Source organism: Gekko japonicus, unplaced genomic scaffold (genome assembly GCF_001447785.1).
Source record: "Gekko japonicus isolate JY-2015 unplaced genomic scaffold, Gekko_japonicus_V1.1 scaffold231, whole genome shotgun sequence".
Lineage (NCBI taxonomy): Eukaryota > Metazoa > Chordata > Lepidosauria > Squamata > Gekkonidae > Gekko > Gekko japonicus.
In genome coordinates this window covers 1,377,471-1,403,055 of record NW_015165837.1, presented here as the reverse complement: position 1 = coordinate 1,403,055, position 25,585 = coordinate 1,377,471, and the positions used below count along the sequence as shown (strand labels likewise).

Here is a 25,585-nt window from a genome sequence, read left to right as displayed (position 1 = left end):
ACACAGGACACAGTACTAATCTGGTCAAACATTCTATGAAATGCATAGTCTCCACTTAAAATGCTTAATGATACACAGATTCTGCAAGCATTCTGAACTCCCCCCCCCCTCACCCGTCACACACGCACACAAAAATGCTGAAGAAAAGCATTTCTGTCCCTGCCAAGAACAGCACTGTATTCTAGAAAGATGCTAAGTAGCTTGTTTTTTGTTCTGAAAAAGATGCCACTCATGCAGTTGAGACGGACACTCTGCCTTACTCTAGATTATCACATAGTTTTGAGAAGAGGAGTGTTCTTCGGACTGCAGTTCCTGCAAAAGCTGTGGCGGCTGCTGGGGTGGCTGCTGTGGTACTAAGACCTCGGCAGAGTCCGTTGTGCTGGTGTCGTCTGACAGAGAGGAGAAAGAGACCCGGGAGGAAAGCTGCTCAACAGTCAGAGTACTCAGAGATGTGCTTTGACCAGAGTTTGGAGAGCTCTTCAGTGTCAGGTCAGAAGCAGGTAGTAAAGGACCCAGCAGTTTTACAGGACAGAAAGCTGATCCGGTCGGGATGAAATTAACCTTGTTTTTGTCAGGGCATGAAAACAAAGGGGCTGAGACAGGCTGACGAGTCCTACAATTTAGGGGGGGGGGAGAGAAGCAAGAAAATAAGTGAACATTTTTGAACAGCCTAATGCAACTTTGCAGCTCTACATGTTGCTTAAAATGTGAACGACAAGAAATGGAGTTATTTGACAGATGGGCAAACATCTTCCATATTAGTAGTCAGCTGACCATTTGATCCACAGCAATAAATATGAATGCATGCAAAAAAAAAAGCAACCAGAGAACAATTATAAAATTTGCAGATTTTGGCATTACCATTGTAATGGATCTGGATACACAAACCATGATTTAAAATTCTTTCATGCGCAGCTTACCATCATGTGAACAGGAAAAAACCTCACTGTAGCAAACACACTTGACACCAGCTTTACACAGTACAAGACATCTGCCCTTCTCCATACCTAGCATGTCAACATCCTTTCTCTGCTGAAACCTCCCCTGACTATCCAGCAGGGTTTTGTTTTTACTAGGGCTAAGCATCAACCTTGGCTTTGTCTACGTGACCATGCAACATGTGCTTGTACTCCTAGTCTAAAGAGTAGCCACCATTCCAGCTTCTTGAATGGCAATACAGGTGGTAGTGGGAGATAAATTGGCCAGATTCTAACATACTATAACTGATAGTTACGTTAACTACCCTGTTTAAAGTTTGTGTTCTCTCTCTCTCTCTCACTCACACACACACTCACACAGTGGAAATACAAGTCAATAAAGATTCAAACATTCCCGAAAGAACTCTCTGGCCCCAGCTGCTATTTATAAATTTAAAAGAATTAAACCTACATATATTTCTGAAGACGCCCTTATATGCATTGCAAAGCACTTTTTAGAATAGTGAACAAGCCACAGCTCTGCTTACACTTCCCCCTTAGTTGTGCTTTCATAAGTATAGTCACATGATCCAAAACAAAAAAAAATTCCATTCCCCCCTTGAGCTCACAGGAGCATTTCAACTTCTTGCCTGGGCAAAATTGGCAAGACTGGTTTGCTTCTGAAAGAAAACACCCCTCATCAGCTGGAATAGTTTATTCATCTGCAGTTGAATAGGTCCAGTAAAAAGGTTTCCTGCATTTGCAGATCCCAGCTGATATAAAAGGCATTACTTACGACATTTCCTCAAAGACTTTCACTCGCTCACATCCCTCTGGGGGCTCTCGTTTGAACATGTAGCTGTTGTTGGGTTTAGGAGACGAAGCATACTTGGGCAATGGTGAGCTACTCCCACTGTCTGAAAATTTAAAGCAGTTGTATTACTAGAGATTGAGAGTGCTTTTTAGTTAAACTTGATTTCCAAACAAGACGGCGTTTGCACAACTTCGCTGCTATGGCCAGTTTTGCTTCCAATCACAAAGCTTCTTTTATTGCAGGCTACTTCTAACACTCTGGTATAGCACACTTCTTCTGAAGAAAAGCTTTAGTGAAGCAGTAATCTACCACACAACGGCACACATAATAGGAGGATATTTTTATCCAGAATGCTGCAGATTGAATAAAGCAGAGCTGTAATCCTAGAAACAAGTAAGTGCTTTACTAAGCATTGCAAAAGTGCAAAATGATCAGGGCAGTATATACAGCCTAGGTAAAAAAGAAGCGCAAGTGGTTAACGATAATGTAAACTTCGCTTGTGTCTTGTCGATACATTAAACTTTAAAAATGCTCACAGGTAGCTGCTGAAATATAAAGTCATTGGCAAACAACAACAAAAACTATTACCCTCAGTGGTGTCACACAGAAAAATAAAGAGAACAAGTGCAAAATATAGAAGCTGATGTACCTGGCTTTCCATCTATGTATAAGTAATTTTTTATAAATGAGGGAAATGCTCCATATCCCTGCTTTTCATGCCTGACTCATGGTTTGCATTCAGACTGCCAAACAAGCCACAGTTGGCTAAAGCAGAAGCGAGCCTTTGAAGCCTTCTGGCTCACATGCTCCTTTCCCCCTTTGACTGCCAAGAATGAAGGGTTCTGGTTCAGACAAGAACATAACAACAGCCTAGCTAGAGCTGACCAGAGGTCCATCTAGTCCAGCATTCTATCTCACACAATGGTCAACTAGTTACTCTGGAGGGCCAACTGAAGGGCACAGAGGCTGAGGTCTTCCCAATGTTGCTTCCTAGCACTAGTATTCAGAGCTTTAATACCTCTGATCATGGCGATTCCCTTTAGTATTTCATCACAGAAAGAGTGCTGTAACCCTTATCACCTTGGTTGTTCTCTCCTGTATTTTTCCCAGCCACGCAATGTTCTTTTTGAGATGTGGCAAGATATCTCCAAGGTGTTCTAAACACAATTTGCCACACTATTTGAATCTTTTTTAAATCACTCTAAAAAAAAGAAAAAGAAAAAAGAACAAGTAAAAAAGTTAAAATGCTGCAACTAAATAAGATGTTTTAAAAAAAATAAAAGAAAAAAGGGGGGGAAGATACATAAAGACAAGTAAAAATGTAGCAACAGTGATGGCAGATCTACACATAAGTTTCTATAAACGATTTCCAAATATTTAAAAATAATTCCATACACAATTGCCATCTATATGCCATGTGTTCAAATGCTGATAGAGTTCTAAGGTCCTCAATCCACTAATTTACCGGAGCTGGGCTTTTATCTTTCCAATGCTGTAATCTGAGTCTTTTAGATGTAGTAAGGGCACAGAAGCTCCACTTTCATGGACCATCAGACTCCAAGAAATGGGCAGATAGTTCAAAAGTACTTAAGAATCCTCAAAAATCAATGAAAACATTCTAATATAAAATTGTTACAATAACGTCTTCCCAGAAAAACCGAATGACTAGACACGCCCAAAGCAACATTTAAAGGACATGTTCTGTAAATTACAATGCCAACAATTAGACACTCTACTCAATCCTTTGCTAAAGAGTCACTGTGGTATCCAGTATATCCTAAACATAATTTCCCCCCTGAATAAGTCTCAACTTAAGATCCACAGGGAGAGTAGGTACAGACTTTAAGGCCACATCCTATTGCTTTGGCAAAATAGGGCAATCTCACTCCTTACTCCATTCATGTCTGAGACTCTGCATACCATATTTATTGACACTGAATATTTACAAATATTTTCATTTTCTGCCTTGATTTGATTAGTGTTTCCAGGAGCAAATGGGATTCTATGGCACTTAATACTGCAGGGCCATATTTAGATACCAACAAATGTTAAGTATTGCCATTCTAGAGAAGGTGACAGATCATTAGGGGATGGGCATGGACTGGCTCATGAGCCAAAATTCAGCATGAACTCGGGCCGGTTCACAGCTCAGGAACTGATGTATGGGGAAGGCGCTTTCCCCAAACATTTGCCCAACTTTTGGCCAGTTTAGTTTGGCTGTTCAGGGCCAGCCATTTAAACCTAACAGTGGAGCTGTGTGGGGTCCATTGCTCTGTGTTAGGTTTAAATGGCTGCCAGCCAGCCATTTAAACCTTCGGTTCTGCTCCCCCCTCAAAGCAGTGGGGAGCAAAACTGAATGGTTAAATGGCTGGCAACCATTTAAATTGAACAGCTAAGTGGTGTGAAGTCCACCCAGCAACTGTTAGGTTTAAACAGCTGGCAGACATTTAACCCTTCCCAGGCAATCCCAACCCCCTTTATCCCGGCTACAGTGAGCCGTGGCCAGGAGAAAGGGGAAAAGGAAGTCCTTTCTTGGGCAATCCCCCCCTTTCTCCTGGCCCCAGTAAGCTGCGACCAGGAGAAAGGTGGAAGGAAGTCCCTTCCCAGGGCAGGGGAAAAGGGGGAACTGAACGTGCCTGACCAATTCTGGTGGGGCTCGTTTGGGTCCAGTTTGTGGGCCGCCCCAAACTGAACCACCCTTTTTAGGTTTGTGCCCATCCCTACAAATCATATCTAGACCTCAACTGAGAAAATAACAAAAACTCATCCTCATAATCTATCAATTGATCAAATGTAAAAATCCCCTTTTCAGTCCAAGCCTTAGACAAAAAAAGATTTCTTCCCAATTTTGAGAGCTGGATTGGCCCAGAATGTTGATTTAGAACGTGAAAATGGATCAAATTAATATTGTTGTATCATTACACACCACTGTTTTCTAGTAATAGAAATTGCAGGAGGAATGGGATCCACTCTAGCATAAGTACCAGACAAAAGGACTCCAAAAGAGCCCAAGATGGACTCAAGGCACTGTAACAAACCACAACTTGTTTAGGATCCTAGTTTGTAGGCAAAAAATAGCTCCAACATTTTACAGTGCCTGAATCAGATGTCATGATAAGATGCAACTAGTTCAAAACCAATTTGTCCTAAATCTCAGTGCAAGGGAAGGGCAGAGGAATGTGCAAACCAGAGAATATAAAATATTTGCTCTTGTCACAATTCACGTGATCTGAATCCAGCTACTGATTCAGCTTTTTGGTATTTCACCTATTTGGTAACCCATATTTCACCTGTTAACTGCCTTTACCATACCAGCAAACAACTAGCCTACAGAGTACAATATAATCACCTTTTCTATGAACTCTCCCCAAGAAAAATGTGTTTCATTTAAAAGACAACCTGAAACATTGCATCCCTTGGTTATCTTGCATGCACTTGTTGTTCAGATAATAGCACAAACATTTTGAGATCAAGAGATGGCACCCAAAGGAAGTCTTTTACTCTACCAAGCATCTGGTAGAATAACCAAGAATAACAGTCATCTGCTGGTTGTCCCCAGCCTGAAAGATGCCCGCCTAGCCTCAACCAGGGCCAGGGCTTTTTTGGCCCTAGCCCCAGCCTGGTGGAACAGAGCTGTTCCGCCAGGACTTTGGCTGAGGCAGTGGGCATCTATCAGCTGGCCTCCCTATTGCTGCTGCATGAGATCATTATGGCTCAGCATCGGCCCACCCATTCCAGCTGTAGGAACCGAAACTAATATACTGCACTGCCCACTTTAAATGTCTTTAATTGGCTTTATTGTATTATTTTAATACTATTATTTATCATTTCTTGACCTATTTTAAAATTGTGTTGTATTTATTGTTGTGAGCCACCCTGAGCCCACTTGCAGGACGGGTGGGATATAAATCAAAATAATAAATAAATAAAATAGGAATAGCTTGATTTATTGCTCTTTCATCCTAGGCTTTACTTAAGCCATATCCAGAGCTTGATCACTGATAGGTGATGTTCACAGAGAAAAATATAACCTAAGAGAGTGTGAAGAATTGACAACCATCACTATTAGCTCACGTTGCCTGAAATACTGGTTGCATTACAGAAAACTCTACAAAAGGATGTGTTAAAAAAGCCTACTTTTTAAAAAACCCTTAACATTATTTCAATTGCTATTTTCTTTGTAACTGCCCTTCTCTGGGGATTGAAGTCAACCTTTGCTCTGGGAAGAACACCCACACAAGAAACAGAAAAGGTAGCTTTGATTATCTGCTGGGATCTGCTGATATTAACGTATAATTATGGAAAGACTCAGTTAAATCCTTCTATTATGATCTAACCACTTAAACTGAGTACTACTATTAATGACTGTGGGATCTTTCTCTATCCTCCAGTTCCCCAACCGCAGTTAACACAAGAGTCATGTGGTATTTGCTCCTGGAATCTACATGTCCCTTGATCCCCCCCCCCTTTTAAAGCACTTTGAATACCTCATCTTTGACACAAAGCCAGTCTGAAAATTTAATACAGGGGAAACTGCCGTAAGCACAGTACTCAGGAACTTAAGAATAGCTATACTAAAACAGATGGTCAATCAACAATGTAAAGGCTCTGCCAGTTACTTATCAGAAGAGAGATCCTATTTTACAATCCAAAAGTAAAGGCCGAAAACCAGTATCTTTCTTCCCAGAACAAGGTCTCATAAGTGAACCCGCAGGCTGTAAATAGCACACGGGGTCACCAAACTGAATTCTAATCACTGGCACCCTGTGGAGCTGGCACTTTTAATGCAACAAAACTGCTTCTAATCACATGGCAGGCTGGGGCCTTTTTCACCTCCTCCTCCCCACACACACAACAGGTGCCATTAACATTTTCTCCACCCCCTGCTGTGCAAGATCACTCTCCCATCCCAGAGCAGACCATGGGTTCTCTTTGCAGACTATGTTCATTTTCTTTTGAAATTTTCAACCTATTTAAAGCAGCTCTTTATAGAAATGTAAAGTAAACAGCTGATCTGATCCAAAGAGCGGCAATGGAGCCTGTGGTCAAAGCACAGCCTTAGACCAAAAAGAAAAGATGCTTTAGAAATGTAAAGCAGGTCTGTGTCTGGCCAGCAGGTTAGCTCTCCCCACGCTTGATCAATTATTAACTTCCATTTTCTATTCAGAAACACAGTCAGATCCAGATTAAAGCTGATTTACTACTGAAAAGTATAATGGAAATTTTGCTGAAGAAGAAAACAAGGCCTATGACAGCGAACAACAGAATACAGATTCTTTGGGCATTTTTAAACGCCTTTTTAGCATAAGATGCTCAAACTTGAAAATGAGTCCTTCCAGAACACTGGTACAGGATGTTAATCAGTTATTTAGGTTGAATTGTCATGGGAGAGCCCTAAAAGTAACAGATGGCTTGAACAGAAGTTGAGCCTTGGAAGGTGGGCTTCACAACAAAGACTGAGAACTTCTACTCTAGAACAAGGAAGTGGGGAAGAAAAAAATAACCAGCTGTTTTTTTAAAAAACAAAAACAAAACCCTGACAATATAGCAACAGTCAATTCCATTCTCCAAAAGCAGATGCAAAACCACCAGTTAAACCTCTTGGGTGTTGGTGAGAAGACAGGAAGAACTCATGTCTACCCTCTGACTATCAGCTTGTCTTTAATTTCCCAATAGACTACGCAAGGTGCTTTTCTAACTGTGGTTAAATTCTAATATAAATTCCTACATCCTCACAAACATAATGCAAGGTAAAGCTAGATATTAATGCAGTGTTTTTCCTCAGGTTTCTCCAGTGTTGCAAGTATCTCTGGAGAAATAAGCAACAGTATTGTTAACTACTGACCACTAGATTAGACACCATCTAAAAATCATAATTCTCTACATCATATTGTTACATTAGAGCCAGTGACTGTAACTTGAGGTATTTAGAGGTTAACCTTAAAACAATGAATTGACTGCCAAGCAACTGAACAATTCTTTAATGATTTCTGAACAAGACAAACACTTGCCTCCCTTGTTCATCCAGAAATCTTCCTTGAGATATTATCTCTGCTGGTGCTAGAATGTGTTCCTTTTTTAAAAAAAGGGCCCCCCCAAACCTTGCAATAAGATATACTGGTCCAAATTTAGTAAAGTAACAGTGCAGTAACACCACACCCATATACAACAATATCTAGTACACATACAGATACTAATATTTTATTCAATGCTCTGGTATTTCCATGTGTGTATTAGTCATCCTCTATCATATGCAGGTTTGGCTCACATACTTCTTTCCGCTTGCTAGTATGCAAGCTTATTGTTCAGTGAGCTGTTCATGTATGTTCGAGCTGAATGATTACAATGTTTTTCTGCATGATTACCAGTGCTTTCTCACATCTGCTACTCATGTGCTGCCAATTTTTAAGAGCCAGTTAGCTAAAAATATTTAGTTGTTTTTTCTTTCAAGACTTACTATTTGGGTGTCTCTGTTTGCCTTTATCTGCCCATAAAGCTAGCTAACCTTTTGATCAGTTATCATGATAACTTCTATAACAGATGCCACCATCAGTATAATACAATCTAACTGATGTTGGTCAAAAGATGCAGCAACTGTACAGGCACAAATGAGCCAAAAACTGCAAGTGCTTCTATGCTTTACAATACAAATTGGTAAATTTAATAACTCATGGGAGGGAAGGAGAGCCAATTTGGTGTAGTGGTTAGCAGCACGTACTCTAATCTGGGAGAAGTGGGTTTGAATCACCCCCCCTCCACATGCAGCTGCTGGTGTGACCTTGGGTCAGTTACATGTTCTTTCAGAGCTGTTCTCTCAAGAGCAGTTCTCAAAGGAGCTCTCCCAGCCCCACCTACCTCACAGAGTGTCTGCTGTGGGGAGGGGAAGGGAAAGGAGATTGTAAGCCGCTCTGAGACTCCTGTATGAATCCCTCCCCCTCTTCTACTTCTTCTAGCCTGATCTCCTCAGATCTTGGAAGCTAAGCATGGTCAGTACTTGGAAGGGAGACCACCAAAGAAGACTCTGCAGAGGAAGGCAATGGCAAACCACCTCTGCTTCTCACTTGCCTTGAAAGCTGCTTGCTGGGGTTGCCAGAAGTCGGCTGCAGCATGATGGCACTTTACAGATAGACACAATTTAATTACTCAACCAAGACCCCAGTTGGAAGGAAGCAGCTAAGTAAGATCTGTTGCGACGGGACTTGAGAAGAAGTAGTCCCACATTAGAAAGTCACAGAACATTTTTTCCACCATGCAGCACCATTACTATTATGCCTTATTTCTTCACTCTCACCCACACAACACAAAGTTAGCACTGGGCAGCGCCGGAGATTCGCATTTACACTCATAAATATTACAATGTAAGATTACGCTCTCAAATCCATGTTTTTTAGTGAAGTGTGTGTCCATAGGAAGGTCCAGGCTGTAAGCAACTTCCCCCATGTTCATTTCCATTACAAAAGCATTTCATCTCCTGAGGGAAATGCACAGTGTGCCTGACTCTGGCTGGATCAAGAAACTAGTGCCAAGAGAAGATAGCAAAGCCATGTGGTGCTGGGTAAATTCTCATGTGTGGTGGAGTTAGAGAAGCATCTCTAGAGACATTGATTAAACTGCAAAGGATATGAGAATGATTTGACTTTCATTCTTGCAGAGCACAGGATGTGGCAATGTATGTTAGAAGAAAGAGACAAACAGAAAATTAGTATGCAAGATGGGGAAAAGAGGGAATTGAAAGGAGAAGTTAAGAGAACAAAAACAATGTGCCCTGTTCCTTCACAAAAAGCTACTCAGCTGCAAGAGTCCCCATTCTTTTAAAAAGTGGGGATCTACAACAAAGCTGCAATTTATCCCTTGACCCCTAGTAGGAGTTTCTTTCTAAGAACAAGAACTGCTGGAGGAATGAAGACCTCCTGTTCAGGCATTTGGGAGGGGGTTAAAATGGGGAGAGGGTTAAAGGGGGAAATGTAAATGATAAATCCTACTGCCCAGAAAACTTCTCCACCCTTTATTACAGAGTGTTTAAAGTATCAAGTTGGGAGCTGGCTGCTTTAAATCTAACTTAATAGCACAGGTCTGATTACCTGCCACCCTGCTGTTTAAAAAATGTATTGCCTACCTATTAGCTTTGGATCAAAATCCTATAGCAGAGGACAAAGGAGATTTCTTGAAAGGGGTGTGTGGAAAAACATAGACAAAATTAGAATTTGGAAGGGAAGGTGCTTGTAGATGCTTTTTAAAGATTTCCAAGACTACAAAAATTCTGGGTCTCCTTCCAGTTTGGTAGATGAACAGGGACAAACTGCATTGTACTCTCCCTGGACTATAAGCAGCCAGAGATGGACAGCCTGCTTATATGTGCAGTCCTTTCAGTTTTGGAGGGATTTTGTCTCCTATTGGAGAGTAAAGTTAATGTTTTTCTCCATGCCTGGGGGTTCCTGCCAGTGCATCGAAAGCCCCTCTTCTTTGTGGGTGGCCCTGTAGTGTTCCTTTCATTATCCACACAGGAATCAGGTACTTTATTATTAGATGTATTGATGCTTTTGTATTAATTTCTGTAACACGAAAGTTAAACAACTGAACTATTGATTCCCACAGTCCAAGGATTTCTGTAACAGATTTCAATCCTACAATGTGTATAAATTATATGAATGGCTCAAATTTACATATATTTGCTAATCAAGCATAATTTTTTCTGCTTCTGCTGGGTTACAACAAAGGGGAAGAAGCTCTGTAGGGAACCAACTCTCCCTTGCCCCTCCCCGTTCCCAAATGTCAGACACTTGCTACCATCTCTCCTTATATATAATTGAATAGTGGGTACCAAAGTTCTAATTCTAAAATGCACTCCCTTAGTGTATGGCTGATGGCACTGCTCCTCAGCATATATTGCCACCAATCAGAAGGCAAAGCCCGGGTTCCGCCCACACCACAACTGCTGCGACAACCTGGTCTTTTGCATATGGAAGCTGATTGGACTTCACTCCATTCCACACCTCAAACTCCCCCCCCCCGGCAAGGCAGTTGGAATGTCAGTTGTATATGGAACCTGCTGTATTCTGGTGGTGTGCAGGTCCCAGCTTCATGTTTTAAAAGCAGACTGACACTGTTTGCCCAAAGCCAGAGGACTCTCCCAGAGCCTCTTTCTAGCTCCCGTTGTATTTATTTCCACAACGGGCCTTAATTCTAGTCTTCTATATTCCTAGAAATTGGATGAGAGGGGGCACAAAAGCCAATTCTAGGAGTACTGAATTCAGTGCCCAACACAAACATCTGTGACTGAAGCAAAGTAACACAAACTATTTTTGACAAAATTTGAGAATTAAGAGGAAATGTCAGATTTCTATAAATACCGACAGTGAAACATGGCCAGCAACACTCTCACCATCACATGCCATTCTGTTGTTGTACTATACCATGTGCTCATCTGGAATAAATATTTTGGTCTTCCAAGCTGAACCAATGCTGCTAAATTAATAAATAAAACATGTTAGTTTTTAAGAACACTTATACAAACTCTGGATTCACTTATTTGGCCAGTGATTCATTCTCTTTCATGGAACATTTAACACTTTCCCTCAACTCTTCATGCAACAGTCTTCATAAAGAGTTTAAAGGTTGCTGTGCCCTTCTGACAATTATGGAAGATGTTTGTGAAATTGCATGAACAAGAGGGAAGAATATGTAAACAAGCAAACACAATTATGAGCAGTCTTTGTTCACACCAAGGGCAAAAAAAAATTAAAAACAAGATGTAGCACAATGAGGTAAGGTAAAAGCAAACCACCACCACCAGACAAATGGAGGTCTCACCTTTGTCACGGTCATACAGCATGTCTTCAGTGGAGCAAGGACTCCCATCCTGAGATTCAGGAGGACAAAAGGGAGAGATACATGGGGAATGGCTGCTGCAGCTGCTACTGCGCTCTTGGACAGAAGGTGTCTGCGTATCGATGCTGCGTGTGCTGCTACTACGATAGTGAGCAGGTAGGGGTGCTCTTCGACCATCAGGAATATCCAAAGGCTGCAATGGAAACACCACCAGTATTAAAATGCATGGTGGGAACTCATTCTCCCGCAGCGAAGTCTGAGACCTAGAGGGCACTTTGACCTGTGCTAATTTCTTTCAAGCCAGACATGACCTTGCGGGAGGGAGGGAAGTCAACTTCCTACAAAAGGCAGCAAATGACACAATGGCATGCTGTTCATCAACTCATTTAGTGCAACAGACTGCATGGAAATTCCAGTCAACTTGAATGTGCAGCTATATCCTTAAATAAATCTCAGGGCTAGATGCACTTCAGCAATCAGGCCACATACAGAGATTTGTCCTTACTAAACAAATGCTCTGCTGTTTTTAAACAGTAACAAGTATTAAAGGAAACAAATGTGATTATGGAAAGGCTGGGGAAGCTGACACAGCTTAAGACAAACCATCATTATTACAATGAAGGAAAATCAACATCTTTCTCTTAAAGACAATCAAGAGAAGAAAATAAACCTCTAATTTCAGAACACAATCCACTGGGGATCTTCTCCTAAAAAACTAAGTAGTGGTAATTTAAGGGATCAAGTCTGTATATATAACTTTTTTGTTGTTCTTTTGGTACTAGCTTCTGTTTCCTGAGAAAGTTTATGATTGTTTCTAAGAGGGCTAGTGCTCAAAAAAGGGCATGTTTCTGTCCAGGAGAAAGGGGAAGAGAGGTGCCAGTGAATTCTCTACAAAACAGGTACCTAATCTGTTTCTTCTGATATTTCACATGTATTGGGAAACAAATACTTTTACTGAATTTTTAAGACTGTAGTCACTTCATTAAATGCTAAGTGGGAACTAGCTAACACCACAGTTCATCTAAGAGCTCCTCAGTGCTAATGAGACATTCTTTTAAGCATCAAAGTAAAATGCCAGCAGTACACAAAAACATGTATGGGTTAAACAGTGATTTGCAAAGTTAGCTTCACCACACTTTTCAAAGAAAACACTAATAAAGATGAGCGAGGTGAGAAGTAAACAAAGATGCAGAAATGCCAAATGTGCCCCGAAGAAGAAAATAAGAGAAGAAACAGCCCTTTCTCCAGTTCCTGATTCTTTAAAGAAAATAGTCATAGTTGGTATGAATGCCCATTGACAGTGCAGTAAAAAATCAAAATGGTTCAAGCTTAGAAAGCGCTTACTTACACAAGATGCTTGCAAATGTTTGAGAAATTACTTCTGCGACACAGGATGCTATTTTCCCCTCACATCTATATATCTAATAGCGAAGGCGCCCCCTGCGTGCAGATATCTACACCGAAGAATGCTTGTTGTCTGGTTAGGTTGATGAATGGAATTCATCTTGGATTAAGAAAATTTAACATCAAGAGCACCGCACTTTACTTAATGACTGTTTTATACTGTTTAATGATTGTTTTTATGTTGTTTTAGTCATTGCTATGGCAATTGCCTCTGTTGTAGCCGCCCTGAGGGGTATAAATCTAGTAATAAATAAATAAATAAATAAATATCTAAATCTGCACCCTAAAATAAGACTTGCATTACTGCTCGTGGGTAGATGAACACATGAAACTGCCTTATACGAAGCCGGAATATTGGTCTCGGATGTTCAGCAGTGTCTACTCTGACTGGCAGTGCATCTCCAGAGTCCCAGGAAGAGATCTTTCACATCACTTCCTACATGATCCTTTTAGAGATGCCGGAGATTGAACATACTAATTACACAACAGACATATTGTCAGGCACCCAAAAACATTACAGAAAACAGCAGTGATCAAAGACATAAGACAATATAAAACAGTAGAAAATGTTGCTCCTGTTTTGGATTCAAGTTACTCAATTCAGTAACTTTTAAGTCTGGGGTTACTGAAAACATTCTTAACATATCAACTGTCATAAGTGCTCTTCTCAACATCACTGGAAATTGTAGAAAACAAATAATTACAAAATCTAGAGTTAGAACATTTTTTTCATTTTTTCTTCTGTAATCTAAAGCATTAAACATTATGTAACAGGGAGTTAGTGAACAGATCCTTCAGTTTTTAACCCTCTGAATGCTGACTGACCGTGTGAAGAAGGAAAGCGGGCATGAGTGCCTTGGTCCTGACTCCACTTCTACGTCATCACTGACACCTACATGTGGAAGAAGCGTCTCCATGTATGCGCCCTTCCCATGATCAGCAACATTTGGAAAAGCAGTGCCCTCAATCATGGGGGGAGTGAGCATCTATGCAGATATTTACTTTCCGCATTTGCACAGTGCAGATGATCCATGCCCACTCTCCTTTCCTCAATGCAGAGGGGTCAGGTGTAGCGATCTATTGTGTCAAACGTCTTTTAAGAGAAAGAACTGATATTAGCTCATTCTTGTAGTGCATCTCACGCGCTGGCAATAATCCAGCAAACCACTTAAAACACAGAGGAGACCTAATGAAGTCAACATAGATCCTCCCGTAGGAGTAGATGAGAGCAAATGACCTCAGCAGTTTGGAGAGATAAGCCATGAAAGCTCAGCAATAAATTACTAGAGAACATTGCCATCAGTTTAGATAATCTGAATGATCCATGAACTAGTGTCCTCTAATTTTAGCAGATGTGACAAAGACAGAAGGAGGACAGTTTTCAAGATATTTTTACTCTGCTCCAAATTCTGACCACATTAGGTGAGCTTAACATCAGCTCCACTATACAGTCTTTATTCTATTTACTACACTTTCCACTCAATGTTTAGAAGGAAGACAAGACTGCTCTACTTAAGCAATCCTACAGCCAGAGATTCTCACCTGAGGAATCTAAAGCAAACCTTTTTGGAACTAAAGTAGCCACCTGATGAAGTCAAGAAACAGATTAACAAAACCAGAATGGTACCCAGAGAAAAACTGTTACAAGGCAGGTCCAAAAGAGACAATAACAGAACACCACTAGTGGCCACATACAGCTCTCAACTCAAAACAGCAACGTATCATCAGTGACTTACAACCTCTACTGGATAATGAGAGTTCTCTTTCACAAGTAGTGGGGGGCAAACTTTTTCTTGTGCAGAGACAGCCCTCCAGTCTCAAACAGCTATTCACCCACAATAATACAACATCTAATTTGAACATGGACTTAACAACTACACCATCTCAGGCTTATTCACATGCTCATCTTCTAACACTGTATATGCCATTAAATGCCAACAACGCCCTTGAGTTCTCTACATAGGGCAAGCAGGTCAAACCCTACGCCAAAGGATAAATGGAGACAAATCTGACATCAAGAATCACAAGACTGAGAAACACGTAGGAGAACACTTCAACCTTCCAGGACATTCAATGGGTGACTTCAAAGTAGCTGTTTTATTCAGGAACAGACTAGAAAGGGAAGCTGCTGAGTTGTAAGTTATTACAACACTCAGAACAATGGAATCCCCAGGACTTAACAGGGATATTGGTTTCTTATCTCACTACACATGCTAACCTCATTCAGCCCTTATTCTCACCAACCCCCCAGAAGGGCCATACAACCTCTTTATTTTATTTCTTATTTGGAATAATAGATTAGAATAGTAGATTGTAATGTAACGTAATGAATACTAGAACGTAATGTAATTTGAAATGGTAGATTGGAATTTATTTCTCTGGTCTGGGGATAGGGGAGAGAACTCTACACAGCCAATCATCCAACTTCAAAAAAGAAGATGCTGTAAGGTCACTTCCATGCTTGAGAGGAGACGGATGGAGCATAATAGCAAGGTCTCAGTTAATTACCCTCAGCATTCTACAATTAAGGTTACATCTGTCCATCAATCTCCAATTTTGACATATTTATTTCCTTCACTCTGCTTTCCCCTGGAATTAAACCCAAACAAAGGGTAACCACATAAACTAAGCCTGTTATTCTTGTTAGTTCTTGAATCTGTTAAACATCTTCATTATGGTATATGCTAATCTACTGTTCACCCTCTACCTATATGTATGGACTGGTAATTTCCATTTCATTGTATCTGAAGAAGTATGCACACGAAAACTTATACCTTGAATAAATCTTGGTTGGTCTTAAAGGTACCACTGGAGTCAAACTTTGTCCTGCCACTTAAGCAATGTTTGACTATGTACTTGGGCTGAATCTCAACATGTTTTTCATTACTTATTGTGCAGTACTATTTATGATTTGTCAAAAGAAGGAACTCCTTTCCTTGGAGGGTTAACACAGGGGACTTGATGACATTGACAAGTTCAAGCTTCTGCTTTGACTGCTGAATATTTAAAGTGACCAGATTCACTGCTCAGGCCCAGAAATCCACAAGGGAGTTTCTGGGGACTTGTATAGTTGACTGCCAAGTTGACAATCTGCTTTGATGTACTGTACCATGTTAAATCTAGTTGCTTGTTAGTGTACTGAAGTACACATTTCTAGAAATGTGAAGGTTACTTTACCATGTTTCATGCTCTTTTCCCAAATTAAATGCAACAATGTACATAGGAATTTGCCACTGTAGATTACCAAGTCTTTTAAAACAGGAAATTATATTAATAAGCACTTGCAAAACAGCTTATGCTTCTAATGTGAAATTGTCTTAGATGTACCACATTAGATGGCTTCATACATTTCTAAATTCCATTTTTATACTGTACTCTTTAAAATATCCATTAGCAGCAGCATCTTACCTTGGACACTTCTTCCTTTCCACTGTTCTCTCTGATGAACACTTTTTCTAATTCAGGACTTATTCCTTCTACATTGCACGGCACACGTGAAACAGTCGATTTTGGCACTGAAACATTTGACAGCGGCATAGGGACTGATCTTGATATAGAAGCCTTTAGAATAAGCAAGAGAAATACAAAATTAGTTCTAAAATCACAGTCAAGAGTGGATATGGAGGTGAAAGGTCAAATTCTGTACCCCTGGTACCAACAGTTCCAGAGCAAATAGTTATGCATTAGTGTTTGAATCCCAGAGTACTTCAGAGGATGCAAATTCATGGATCCATAAAGGTGAAAATTAAAAGATCTAATCCACTTTATCGCACAGGTCTAATAGTCTAATACTATGGGCCCAGTGCCTCAGCTATCAGGTTACTGGATCAGGTAAAAGGACATTATATCACCATGTCACAGATTTTAATGTTGTATTCCTCACAAAAGAGAACCAAAGACATACAAGCCATTCCAGGATGAGAAAGACAATGGAGTGGATCCAACCATCATCCAAAGAGCCTTCCTCAAATTTAAGTGGCTCATCCTCCAACATAAGAGTTTGAGGATGGCTCCATAGGCTGGAGGAAGGCTCCAAACTTTGTTGGGTGGAGTAGTGAGATAGGGATAGGATCCAGTGTGCCTAATACTGAACCGATTACAATCTCTTTCAGATTTGTTTTAATTATTATCAGCGATATTTAAGATTGATACATTGTTACTAATTTCAAATCATGCAAATATCCCTTAACAATTTCCATTAGGTATTAATGACTAGGTGCAAAGGGTTTTAAAACTGTTGTAGACAAAACAACGTCAAGTGACTTCTACTACTTGCAAAGCAATCCTCAAGTTATTTCCTCTACCTATGAGTCAACTGCTAACCTTCTACTGAGTTTATGGAAACCATAATGTACATAAACAGGACAACATATCACTAGAAATGTTTCCTAAATGTCACTAGTACGTGTTAAGTCATCACTAGAGAAAAACAACAGTTAAAATATTTGCCTACACAGCTCTGGCACATCTTTAACATGACCACTATGCCACAAGAAAGCAACCCCCCTTGGGGGGGGCAGGAAACAAAAATTGACAGAAGACTGAAATAAAGAAATATTAACCTGACCAGTAGAATAAAACATTTTCTTGTAGAAAACCTTTTACAAATGAATCAGGTTCGGCCACTATTAAATGAGGGTTAGGGAAACCTTCTATCCTGTCTACAGTTCTCAGTTGTTCCATATTATAACCAGTGTCTGAACAATCCCTATGAGATTTACATACACTCTACTCAAAAGTTTTACCATGACCCACTTAATTTGTAGGAAAACAAAATCTCTGCTTTTACTTATCACAATAGGAAGTGTGGAACAGAAGTGTGGAACTCCATACAATCTATTAACTTTGTGACAGATGCTTACATTCAAAAGTATTATGGAAGAACAATGAACTCTGGGAAAAGAAAGGGGCATTTGCAGGAAGCCAGGTGAAGAATAATGCTGTGCCATTTTGCCAAATATTAGGGTTTGGGGAAGATTGCTATTGATAAATGATGAACCCCTAGTATCATTTTTATAGAGATTCCCAGGGCAGGGGGAGTAAAGCTATGTTATTGGCTCACATGGGGAATGGAGGTCGCTGGTTGATCAAATGTGTTAGATATACAAGTTTATTGCTCTGTACCCTCTACCCAGAAAAAAAAATGCAGCAACCAAGCCCCACCCTGTTGGGAATGCCATGATAAAAGCCCCCACACCTGCTAGGATCCTTTTTCTTCCCACTAAGCTTTCCTACACAACAGGCAGGCAAGCTGGCCAGGAGCGCTCTGCAAGAGCTGGCTCTCAACATCTTGAGGCTGGCTGAGGGGGAAGAAGGCACCCAAAGACAATGTCAGCTGGCAGCCCCATCTTTCAGAAACGCAGTAACAGCTGCAGGCACCACGGAGAGGTGAGAGTGGGGCACATTTGTGTGCCAGAAGGCACAAGGGTATGACGGCTAAAGGGAAGAAGCGTGCCCTCTGGGTTAGCTGAACATTCTGGATAATCAAGCACCAGATAACAAAGCTTTTAGTGCATTACCATTTCGTTACAGCAGTTCTTCTGCTTTGCATTGCATGGAGCTAACGTCAGGCTAAAATTTCTCTTAGAATTCAAACTGTGAAATATCACTTAAGATATGGACAGGCATTCAGAAGTAGAAAAGGACTGTTGCTTTTAATTCTGAAAAATGCTGTGTGAACAACCACAGTGATCTACTTACCTGAGTCTGATTGATTGCTATATGGTTGCCATGGAGAGGTGACTGACGTTCTTTTTCTTTATTGTGACGACTACTCTGCTTACTGCGCTGGAGCTGCTGCCTCAGTTTGGCAATCTGGCAGGAAGAAGAGTCAAAATCAAATAAGAGAAGGTATGGAACAGAGAATATTCACAACTCCAAGCTAGCAGCGAAGATACAACAGTACCTGCCATAAATTAAACATCTACAATATCATTCTATGGAGATGGGTGTGGAATTTGATTACTGTTTGAAATTCAGTCATGGATTTTACACTGATTTATGAAGTTTAGGTTAAAAGAAAGGATTGATTTTTATGATATGCCTGGAAAGACAATGGGATATATTCAACAATGACAATCCTAAAGATACATACATATATGTAATACATATATTCACTTTGGAAGGATGATGCACTAATTCTGCAGTGGTTTTCAGACTTCATTTGCAAGATAAAGATGTAATCTCATCATTGTGACACTTTGTATTCATGGAGCATATGAGGCATTCCTAACCATAAATAAATGGTGGATTTCCTCTGATGCAAACATATAAGGACAGGACCACAAGGTTGATCAGAGTCACAGCCTCTCTCAGAGAAAATGCTGGCTATTGCTCATTTCCACGTGTAAATTAAAACAGCTGATTTAAAAATAAATAGCCAGGTACCAATGCTAGCTAACCAAAGTGAATCATCCAGGCCCTTGCTCCACAGAATTTGTTCCCTCTCATAAAAACTGAATGTGTCACTGTTCAGCTAAATACAGAATACTGTGCACAGTATCAAATTATAACACTTGGGGATTTTTCTTCTTCTTGCAGTAGTTATGCTTCTCGGTACTAGTAACAACTTTCCCCCCATTTTTTGATGATTAGTCCCTTCAAGAATGTTGGCCGTTTATGAGGACCATCAAGTTGGTTAGATAAGTGCTCTTCATCTGTCCCTGCAATTCAGATCCTTCAGTATGTTACATTTGCTTTTTTCTAAATCCAAATTCCATTTTAGAGTATCTACAATCATACAGCATTCCATTACATCAACTGAGCATACAAAAATCAATAGCACATCCCACATATATTTGCTTCCCAATTTCATGATTTAATGCATTAAACAGATTTTATATTAAACAGAGTCAGATAATGAGCACTAAATGAGATATCAGGTGTACTATGGGGGCATTTCACACCTCACTACAGAAAAACATACACATTGGATGATATAATGTACTATAGTACAGTACTGTTTGCATGCTAGTCTTACCATGGACATCTATGCTGACTCCTCAATGCTTAGCCAATCCACCCTGAAGGATTTGTAAGAAGGAAGAAACCTGCCATGCTCTTTCCTCAGAGAACACTTAACAACCTCATTTATAACTGGGAACCTTCCACACCAAGCTTAAACACTTACTTCTTTTAGTTGATCAGCGCTCCCCCATGAAGCTGAACGCTGATGAGATCTCTTTTCTAATATCTCTTCTGCCCAACAGCTAGGTGTCTAAACAAACAAAAACCAACAGGGTATGATTTGGCAACACTGCTTAGTCTCTTTTCATACTAGTAATGTAAAATTCACAATTTAGCATTTACACAGAGGTCTCCTGAGTGTTCAAAGTACCTCACAGGAACTCTTTGCCCAGCAATGCTGAAACAATATTGTTGCCCACATATTACAGGGGCGGGGTATGTGTGTGAGAGAGAATTGCAGCTTACTTAAGCCACAGAGTAACTTTGTGGGCAAGGGAATATAAATTCCCAGTTTATAGCTGGCACTCGGCCACTACACCAAACCAGCTCTCTACAAACGCACAAGAACCCTTCCCCATACTTTTGTTAATCACTTATTAATGCTTTTAAAAAATCAGTGTATTGTTGTATTTGTGCATTCTTATCATTGCTTATTGAAGTCCTGAATGCTTGTAGAGAACATGTACAACATTAAGAACTCACAACTAGAAACATAACAGACCACACAATTTAGCAGTATTCAAACTATGTTCCGGCTTCATCCCCCACTTTTTTCTATACTACATCTGCTATGTTGAAACTACTGCTTGGAAAAGCAAGTTGAGCCACATGAACAGAAGCATATGTGAAATGATTGAAAACAAAGGGGGTATTTGTCTAGAAACAGAAAAGTGCCTCAATGCAAATGCAAAATATAGATTCAGACCATAAATCATTTAATTCTACTTTAAAGAAGGTTAAAGAGAAGAGGGCAGGGGTTAAACATAGTATTCTCAAAAAATCCAAATTAGTCAACCTATGGAGGTGACAGATCAAGCTTGCAGGTTTGCATAAATTTATTTTTTTATTTTACACAATAAAAAACCTTGAAGATCAAAGTTTTTCTGCACTATTTGGAAACACAAACCCTCTTCATTCAGTACCATATCTAAAAGCCTAATTCAAGCTACACTATTTACAGGTCTGTCCCAGATACTGTTGAATAGACACATGCCCAGAGTTGAAAGAAATTTTCTAGGCAAACTGTGATCAGTGCTGCATGGATGGGGGGGCTTAAATCCTCATCTTAACTAGAAATGGCTCTTGGGTTTACTCCATTGGGGAAGCTTATATGGTTCTCATGGACTCTATGTAAATTTCCTCAACCAGGCAAATGGCAGCTCTGCAAGAGCCATTTCATTTCAACAGAATATAGAGGCTTAAGCCCCTCCCCCATTTGCCCTGACCTGGATAGCCAAATTAGACCAATTTCGTCATATCTCAGAAGCTAAGCAGGGTCAGCCCTAGTCAGTAGTTGGATGGGAGTCCACCAAGAAAGTCCAGGGCCAAAACACTGAGGCAGGCAATGGCAAACCAGCTCTGAACATCTCTTGCCTTGAAAACTCCACAGAGTTGCCATAACTCAGCTGTGACTTGATGGCAAAAAAGCAAGAAAAAAGAAAAAAGCAGCCCCCTTTCTCCATGGTCCTGATCCAGATCAGGTACCTGTCACCTGGGATTTTAGTTTCTATGTGCAAACCCCCAGTGCACATCTGCTTCATAGGAGCCACAAGCAATACAACAAACTTAGGGCCTTATATTATATTAAAGGTAAAGGTTCCCTTGCTCGAAAGCCAGTCGAATCCGACTCTAGGGTTGCGGTGCTCATCTCTGTTTCAAAGCCGAAGAGCCAGCGCTGTCCAAAGACGTTTCCGTGGTCATGTGGCCAGCATAACTAAACACCAAGGGGCACAAAACACTGTTACCTTCCCACCAAAGTGGTACCTATTTATCTACTTGCAATTTCTTGCTTTCGAACTGCTAGGTTGGCAGGAGCTGGAACTAGAGATGGGAGCTCACTCCATCATGCGGCACCCGGGTCTCAAACTGCTGAACTACTGACCTTCCACAGCCTGCAGTTCAGCGTCTTAACCACTTGAGCCACCGCAGCTCCTTTTATATTATATTGGACTCCTCTTAATGATCAAAAGAAGTTTTGCCACTACATTTAGGCTTCTTTTAGCACAGTGATGATACTTACTCCTTATAAGCCACTCTGAATGATTTATATATGTGATTAACACATGGAATTCACTGCCACAGGAGATGGTGGTGGCTACAAGCATGGACGGCTTTCAAGAGGAAATTAGATAAACATATGGAGCAGAGGTCCATTAGTGACTATTAGCCACAAGGTATAGATAGGAACTCTCAGTCTGGGGCAAGGGATGCTCTGTATTCTTGGTGCCGGGGGGGGGGCAACAGTGTCGTGGCCCTAGTGCGTGACCTCCTGATGGCACCTGGTATTTTTGGCCACTGTGTGACACAGAGTGTTGGACTGGATGGGCCTTTGGACTGATCCAATATTGGCTTCTCTTATGTTCATATCATTTCTTAAAATGTTAAACATTCAGAGGAACTACTAACATTTCTACAGAAAATTGTACAAGTGGGAACACAGCATTACAGAGTCCCAGAATGTCTACCTCAGGGGTCTTCACCATGGTGCCCAGAGGCTTCACTGGTGCCCATTGACACTTTTCTAGCACCCACCAAGTATTTTAGTAAGTGGGTGGGGCCAGGTAGGGCTTTTGTCCGGCAAAGCTTCTGATTGACTAATAGAGATTTGATTAGCTGTGCAAATTTTTTAAAATGTTGCTTTGGCAGCCGCCGCGTGTTACTGAACTTAAGCTGTGGCAATCATTTTGTGACTGGCTCCATGTTCTGCAGCAGCCATTTTGTGGTAGCTATTTTGTGGCTGGCTCCCAGCATGCCATGGCAGAACTCCCAATATGCCCACAGGCTCAAAAAGTTTGAGGACTTTTTGTATCTAACAGCATCTTTTGCAGAACCTAGTGGCTTCTCAACTGCATTCCTACCCAACACAGAGAAAGCACACTCAAAAAGCTTCTCTCTAGACCACCAAATGAAAATAAAAGTTGCCCACAGATAAGGCATCATCTCCACTCTATCTTTTGCTCCCTTATCCTTTTAACAGTTTCACACCTGCAGCTGTCACAGGTGCGGTTGCTTTACTTATGACAGAGACAAACAGCAGTGGAATGGCAGGAAATACAGCAGCACACAACTCCTGTATTTACAACACAGTACTTTCTCTATGGGGCACTCTGAGTGTGAAATTTCCTCCACAGGCATCTGTACTTGCTTTTAAACAGTAAAGATCAGCCTATTTTTCTGTACTTTTAACAATTCAGTATGCATATTTTACAGCTGCTTTTGACCTCTATTTTGTAGTTCAGTTTGTTTTAAATTGTATCCTCTTGTGGTTGTAAGCCAACATAGAAGTCAGGTTTTCCGTGGGGGGGGGGGGTTAAGCAGAAAGCTTTAAAATATTCCTCTTCAGCAGCAGTGAAGCAAGAAGCTCAGGCTAGAGTGCTCTGCTATGCCAACACGGGAAATGAAGTTGCATATGATAACTATGACAGGAGCTTGCTCACTCCCCCCCCCATGGGAAGTCTAATGAACTGGCAACATCTGTCAGAACTGAGAATAATGTGGAGAATTAAATCAACATGCTTAAATGCAAGCACACATACTCCCAATCAAATACATCATTCTAGTTTGGGACAAATTATTCTTGCGTTGGTCTTGACTGTTACAGGTAAGAAACATCTGAACTGGGGATTTCAAATAGACAGCCTGCAGAATAGCTCTAGACTTATTAGCTCTTCATTTCTACTCAACTACCTAGATGTAAGGACTGTGAAGAAAGCTATGTACCAAAAGACAGCAATGCAGTCCAAGACTGATCCCCATTCACATGTCATTTAACAGAAATCACAAAAAATAAAAATTGTAAGGTTTGAAACCACACAATGCATGTATATTCTTAATTTACGTATGCATACCCAGTTACTATAAAAAGTCAAATGAAAATCTGTCTCCTACTTGTCTTGTGCAAGTGAATAGTTAACACCTCACACTGGTGCTGCCAGATGACCCATCCCTGCAGTAAGCAGTGAAAGGGCCTCACAGAACAAACCTAAACAGGCTTATTCAGAAGTTATTCTGTTAATTTACACAGGACTTTCATAATATGCATGGCACCAGGGTGCAGTGGTTAAAGTGTTGCACTAGTATCTGGGAAACCCGGGTTCAAATCCCCATTCTGCCATGGAAGCCTGCTGGGTGACTTTGAGCCAGTCAAACACATGCTACCTAACTTACCTTGCAGGCTTGCTGTTGTGAGGACAAAATGGAGGAGAATATTGCAGCCCACTTTAGGTCCCCATTGGAAACAAAAGTTATAAATTAAGGACATAAATTATTGTTGCTGTAGACAGAGCAACTGCACCAAGGCAATGACATATCACAAGTAGACAGAAATGTTGAGGGCATGATGGACATGAAAATTGTACCTTTTTACTGCCTCTTCTATACATCTCCTAACACTATGGAAGCCCAGTCTGCTTTTGTCTCTTACACAAGAGATAGAGAATAAAGTATCTAGAGAAGACCAAAAAAGGGTGATTTACTGGAGGGGGGGGGATTTCCATCATATATGCCATGTCATGTCATCTGTACAGGGTGCATTGCTCTTCTAGCAGACCAATGTTCTAGGTAACACAAGAATCAGAGCTAAGAGATCCCCTTTATAGTGGCAGGGTCCCTTAGTCAAATATAAACCATGTTTGCACAGAATGGGAAATCTTTTTTGTGTTCCTCTCTTCTCCAAGAAAGATTTATACAGCCCATTTTATACTTCCGGTACACCCTGAGCAAAAGGGAAGATACAAGTTTAAGCTTGAATGAAGGGAAGGGAAAGTGGCTCACTGGCAGAGCGTTTGCTTGGCATGTAGAAGGTCCCAGGTTCAATCCTTGGCATCTCCAATGAAAGGGATTAAGTAGGAGGTGATGTGAAGGATCTCTGTGCCTGAGACGCTGGAGACCTGCTGCTGGTCTGAGCAGACAATACTGACTTTGATGGACCAGGGGCTGACTCAGTATAAGGCAGCTTCATGCACTCATGTAATTCAGTTGAGCAAGGGTCAAGTGCAATCCTTTATTGCACTAATGCAGACAACTGGATGCTTTTAGGCCATGTCTACAATGCCTATTTATCTGCAACTAGCCTGATACCCATGCTTCGCTACGGTATTTAAGTTCTGTAAATCCCGTTATAATACTGATGATGTGAAGTTTGAAATGTAACATTTGTTGTAGGAATTCTAATGGAGAAGATTGTAGTGTAAAAAAATGAAACGAGACATACATACTTGGGTTTTTTTCTCTACTGAAGGACCTCTCTCTAGACCACATTGGTGGTTCTGCCCTCAAGTGCTAGGATCACCAGGCTGCTTGGTGAGCTCACTCTGGAGCAGGCAACATTTAAGAAGCAGTCGTCTGTTAAGTCAACTCCTGAGGTTTTACCTCAGAACTCTGAGCTACACAGTTGACCAATTTGGGGGGGGGGGGGGGAGCAGCCTCCCAGGCACAG

General features: G+C 40.8%; 1 protein-coding gene across 1 annotated transcript in view; it reads right to left on the bottom strand.

Annotated features, from left to right (window-relative positions):
* Positions 1–261: 261 nt before the first annotated feature.
* Positions 262–25,585, bottom strand: part of GLCCI1 (glucocorticoid induced 1) — a 53,370-nt gene continuing 28,046 nt past the window's right edge. The window contains exons 3-8 of the mRNA XM_015410944.1: positions 20,093–20,179; positions 18,664–18,777; positions 16,372–16,524; positions 11,542–11,752; positions 1,714–1,834; positions 262–613 (exon numbers count right to left, since the gene is read on the bottom strand). Coding sequence (XP_015266430.1) covers positions 262–613; positions 1,714–1,834; positions 11,542–11,752; positions 16,372–16,524; positions 18,664–18,777; positions 20,093–20,179 — 1,038 coding nt within the window. The remainder of the gene's footprint in view (positions 614–1,713; positions 1,835–11,541; positions 11,753–16,371; positions 16,525–18,663; positions 18,778–20,092; positions 20,180–25,585) is intronic.